Here is a 5470-nt window from a genome sequence, read left to right on the forward strand (position 1 = left end):
AGGAGGAGAGCTAGTAACGTTAGCAGCACCGCTAACGGCTAACCAACGGAGGTTCACTTCAGTTACATTATGATGCCTTCAGGCTCTGCTCAGTGAACATGAGTACTGGCTGAAGGTACATTATAACGTTATCATGATGTGTTCACATGTCATCTGTAAAATGTAGTTTTGGTGATGAACTTGCCTGTGACTGTAGCGAGGAAGATGAAGCGGATCCACTGTGGTCCCTGCTCCTGGATCAGCAGCAAGGTGATTGGCTCACAGTCAAACCCCGCCTCCTCCTTCACCTGCAGACAAAAACAAGAGCGTTAACCCAGGTAACAGGGACATGTGTGTGTGTGTATATGTGTCTATGTGATTGTGGGTCTGCGCGTGTGTGTGTGTGTGTCTCACCTCCCTCCTCAGACCCTCCTCCAGACTCTCCCCCACCTCCACCCTCCCAGCAGGCAGGTACCACTGTTTGTAACAGTCCTGCTTCGCCTCCTGCACCATCAGCACCTCCTCCTGATGGACGACACATACACACAGACACACACAGACACAGACACACACACACACTTATAGACCCAACATCAGCTGACTGACGAAGCAGACCGATGGACTTAATGGTGACGTCACCTTGTCATTGAAGATGACGGCACAGACGATGTAGGTGACGTTCTTCCTCAGAGACGCTGGTTTGCTGTCTCTCTGCTCCAGACCCACATCACACCCCGTCACCTCTGAGCCCTGACCGCCCAGCAGCCGCTCCACCTGCTCCTCCACCTGCTCCCTCACCTCCATGTCTGCAGGTACACAAACACACTTTATTACACTAAAGTAAGAACTGATTCTAAATATGGAACCAAAAATACTTCAAATTAGAATAGAAAACTCAAACACAAGCAATAAAATAAAACAAATTATACAACATTAGCACAATAGGAAAACAAGGAAAACTAAATGACGAAGCATCCACCGTCCTTCTAGAAACGTCTCCAGACTCTTTTTAATCTTCTTTTTACGTCTTTATTCTTGCTTTTATTAAATTTACTCTCATCTTGTCAACTAATTAATTCCATAAATGTTTTTAAATACAATTAAACAAGTATGAAAGGTGCAATACAATATTATAAGTATTAATATTATATAATAGTACTTCATCAAACTGATGCAATAGCAATATATATATATATATATATATATATATATATATATATATATATATATGCGCCATATATTAAGTAGACCAATATTACTTATTATAATGTTAGTACTTCTGTTTATTCTCAGTGAACTGTCAGTATTCTTACATTTAACAATGCTAATAAAAATAAAATATATATATATTTTAAATAAATGTTTATTTGATGTAACCAAAGTGCTTTAAAAATATATTTTTTCAAACCTACTTGTCCATAAATAAATACTGAATTAATTGATTATTGTTGTTTATAAGAAGCCCAACATGCAGAGTAATTAATGGCTTTATAAGCTAAACTAATTAGCGTCAGTAAGCTAACGTTAGCTTCATGTCGTCAGAAGCGCCATTTGATCAAACTTCCAAACCGGAAACGGGTTTTATGAAAACACTCAGAAACATGTTCAGAAATAAAAGCACGAACCTTTATGTGATGAACGTGTTAAGTCTCCATTCAGTGGTTCCGAGCAGAATGCTGCGGCTCTGTTTTGACATTTGACACCTTTAAGCCAAACCGGACATAAACATTCTTTTCCGGTTCGGGTTTTTTCAGAATAAATAAATCATAATCCTTAATCAACTTTGTTTATAAATTAATTAAAGCTTTATTATTCTTCTCAACCAATATGTATCTGCTACACACCAGCTAAAGATGTGTCATCACAATTTCTGGTGTTTTGATCAAGACGGAATGTTTTTAATTTGTATTATTTATTCATTTAAATCATCAGTTCACATGATTTTAAGGGATGTGAAATCAATATTCCTGCTAGACGTTTTAATGTGTTGAATTTTTCTAAATGAATAATAACAAATAAAATAGTCTTAATATTCTGTGTTTTGAAAATATTATTTTATTGTGAAATCGTTCACCGGAAGTTGTAGTCTTTTGTAGTCTTCTGGCTTCACAGTCGTGTTGTAACTCGTAATAAGGTCACACAGAGACGGTTAGCATCAGCTAGCACAGCTACTAATGAAGTACTGGTTGTAGTTCTGTTGATTAACTATAATATATTTAACCAGCGGACACGGGTTGAAGCAGTAAATCATGTCTGAAAGCACAGTTTGAACAGGTAAGTTAAGCTAACTGGTTTAACTGTGTTACTGGTTTATCTCCAGTTTAACTAACATGAATGATGTGTTTGTGTTTTATTGACACGTTAGCAGCAAGCTAACAGTTTCTGTTCGTTCTTAACTTCATTTAAAACACATAATGGTCCGTTTATCTGCAGCTAATACTAGCTCATACTGTTGTTTATATTACTTTAACTACTGTAGTACTAATACATAAACTAGTATTCCATCTGTATGTTTGTCCCACAATTAGCACATCCTGATAATAGACGTACTGACGTGTTGACGTATTGATGGACAGGTAGTTGTCCCATCATCTAAACTCGGTGTGTTTTACTCTACAGTCTAACAGCTGTTCCTCTCTCCATTCACTCAACATCTGTTCAACACCTGGAAACCTCAGACTCTCTCAGCCAATCAGAGCTCCCCGTTCACCCCCTCACCTCAGAGACACCTGACAGAGGAGAGCGAGGATCGGAGCCCTAAAACTCACCAGAGAGGAGACAAATCGGAGCGTCGTGGTGCGTTCAGGGTCCTCTCTGATGTGCTGAACTTTCCCCTTCACGTCCACACAGTCAGAGTTCACAGCAGCCTCTAGTTGTGAAGACACTCCAGCTTCCCGTCTACCCGGTTCTGATCGGGGTCCGAATCGGTCCGGATGGCGCGGCACAGCAAGCTGCAGAAGCAGGTCCTGGTTCTGTACCGGCACTTCCTGCGGGCCGGTCGGGACAAACCGGGCTTCGTCCCGCGGATCCGCGACGAGTTCCGAGAGAACGCTCGCATCAAGAAGACGGACGTGATGCACATCGAGTATCTGTTCCGCAGAGGACAGAGACAGCTGGACCAGCTGAGGGACGTCAACACCAAACAGCTGGGCTCCTTCTGCAAACCTGCAGAGAAGAGCTGACCTGGTCCCGATCCTGATCCTGGTCCCGATCCTGATCCTGGTCCTGACTCACACCAACAAACAAACCTCTCAACACTCTAAAACTGTCATGCTGAGATGCTGCATTCAAGTCCAGTGGGAGAAACGAATGCTCAGCATGGAGGAAACATGAGACGTGATTAATCGTGACATATTTTGGATGTTAAATATGAAATATAAATGCTTTGGACTCATGAACATGAATCATCTTCCTTTGACTTCACGTGATGATAATACACTCAGTGATGTGAAAATGATTCATATTTCTTTAATTATTATTATCAACATGTTCACACATATTAAAGTTACACACGTAAGATACTAAAGCAGGACGCACCTTAGTTCATATTGTATCAGTAACAAAGTACATTTACTCAAGTACTGTACTTAAATACTATTTCCTGGTCATTTTCTTAAGTGAAGTATTTCATGTTTATGCTGCTACTTATACTTACATCTCAGAGGTAAATATTGTAGTTTTTACTGCTTTCATGTAATAATAAGAAGATTTTACAATGAAAACATGATGAATTTATTAAATATATTAACCTTTTCTATACTATAGTGTATATAATATATACACTATAGTATATATAGTAATAGTATATATATATATATATATATATATATATATATATATATTTTAGGGGTAATGTAATGTTTCACAAAATTCTCGGTTCGGTTCAATACGACACAGTGGTCAATACAGCAAAAAAACAGAAATCCAAATCCTCGCAAGTGAGACTCTCAAGGGGGCGTGTCTGAAGATCATGGCTCCTCCCACTCAGTAGTGAGGTTGTTGTAGCTGTGTCTCAATTCAGGGGCTGCATCCTTCGGACGACCCAGCCTTCGCGGTCTACGTGGGCCGCGTCCTTTGAGGACCGCGTAGGCTCGACCGTGCGGTCTACGAAATGAGACGGCCTACGCTACAGAGGACTTCCTGTTTGCGTCAACAGCTGTTCCTGCCCCGCCCCCCTCTTGCTGCTCCCGTCCCTAAAATCCCTGCTCAACAGGATTATAAATATATATACATATAAATACATTAAACTAAAACCTATTCAGTATATATACTGGAAAGGTTTTAGTTGAGTGTTTTAATCAGTTTTTTATCATATATTCAATAATTCATTCATAGATCTTTTTCATAATATTGTTTTTCTATATTAATAATCAGTTAATTAAATCAGTTACTAATAACTAATTTTCAATCAGTTATAGTTCTTGTAATTAAATTAATTTATCAATAACTTTATTTGATTTCATTCACACATACATTTAACGTTATATATATATAGCAATCCTAAAGCAGAGGAAATCAATCAAGACAGTTAACATTAACAGCAGCAAAACAAATGTCAGCAAACGTGTTCATTAACTCTCAGTAACACATGTGCATATACTTTATATTTTTTAAATAAGTTGATGAAAAGAGAAACATTTATCAATAATGTTCACACAGGGATGCAAACTTAGAAAATTGACACATTTTACACAGCAGAACATACACATATTCACATAGAAATCATTTACATGGACGTCTTATGTCAATTTAAATAAATAAAAAGGTGACATCACAACTGTCCTCTCTGTGACAGCAACATGAACACATGAGAAGGATCTACTGGTTGTGTTGTTAGTGAAGGCTTTGTACAGGATGAGAGCTCATGTAACTGTAACCTTCAGTACAGGATGGTCACATGGAGATATTACAAATGGACTAATGTCTTAATTCAAAGCTACGGCTGCTGAATGTTTGTCCATCGCTCTCCCCTCAGCTCCTGCTCTCTGTAACAAAACAAGAACACAATCAGCAAAATACTCAAATTCAGTGTATTCGTGTAGTTCATCTCAACGTTTGAAACGTTACCGGACTTAAAGTGATATTTCAGGTTCACAACCTGTCTGCCTGAGCTCACGTTGGTCCGTTTATGTACATAATATGAAGTATAAATCATCTGTAAAATCATCACAAACTCAGTGAGATATTATTCAACCTCTGAGGTTTGAAAGTGAAGTTATTAAAAGTTACTTTACAAGGCTTACTACGGTCGGATGCAGGCAGCCGAGCTGCCGGTAATAGCGCACCGGCACGCAATGCATCTTGGGATATGCTGGGCCGCGAAGGATACATCAGATGTGTCCTCCAACTCTGGGACCAGAAGGCTGCATTCTGCATTGAAGGACTCTTCAACAGATATGCGAAATGGGACAGCACTAGTCGCAGCGCTGTGACGCAACCGGTCTACGACTGCAGCCTCCGAAGGATGCAGCCCCTGAATTGGGACACAGCT

General features: G+C 39.4%; 2 protein-coding genes across 3 annotated transcripts; one reads left to right on the plus strand and one right to left on the minus strand.

Annotated features, from left to right (window-relative positions):
* Window positions 1-161: 161 nt before the first annotated feature.
* On the minus strand, window positions 162-1684 carry LOC116378553 (8-oxo-dGDP phosphatase NUDT18-like; the record flags this gene model as incomplete). Its single annotated transcript, XM_031840444.1, has 4 exons — window positions 1605-1684; window positions 619-785; window positions 394-504; window positions 162-287 (listed from the first exon to the last, which is right to left on the minus strand). Coding segments are annotated over exons 2-4 (402 nt in total), but the record flags the coding sequence as incomplete, so codon positions are not given.
* Window positions 1685-2101: 417 nt separating this feature from the next.
* Window positions 2102-3373, plus strand: sdhaf1 (succinate dehydrogenase complex assembly factor 1). 2 transcript variants are annotated; one of them, XM_031840442.1, is made up of 2 exons: window positions 2102-2253; window positions 2599-3373. In XM_031840442.1, exon 2 carries the CDS (start codon window positions 2913-2915, stop codon window positions 3159-3161), a length of 249 nt encoding a protein of 82 aa, XP_031696302.1. In that variant the 5' UTR covers window positions 2102-2253; window positions 2599-2912; the 3' UTR covers window positions 3162-3373. The 2 variants fall into 2 exon arrangements, with proteins under 2 accessions (XP_031696302.1, XP_031696303.1); XM_031840443.1 differs by having other exon boundaries at window positions 2658-3373.
* The last annotated feature ends 2097 nt before the right edge of the window (window positions 3374-5470 follow it).

Source organism: Anarrhichthys ocellatus, unplaced genomic scaffold (genome assembly GCF_004355925.1).
Source record: "Anarrhichthys ocellatus isolate YVR2014 unplaced genomic scaffold, GSC_Weel_1.0 scaffold2785, whole genome shotgun sequence".
In the NCBI taxonomy this organism is placed as follows: domain Eukaryota; kingdom Metazoa; phylum Chordata; class Actinopteri; order Perciformes; family Anarhichadidae; genus Anarrhichthys; species Anarrhichthys ocellatus.

What these genes read in the sequence shown, in the direction of transcription:
- sdhaf1 (XM_031840442.1), top strand. Translation starts at nt 2,913, where the DNA reads ATGGCGCGGCACAGCAAGCTGCAGAAGCAGGTCCTGGTTCTGTACCGG.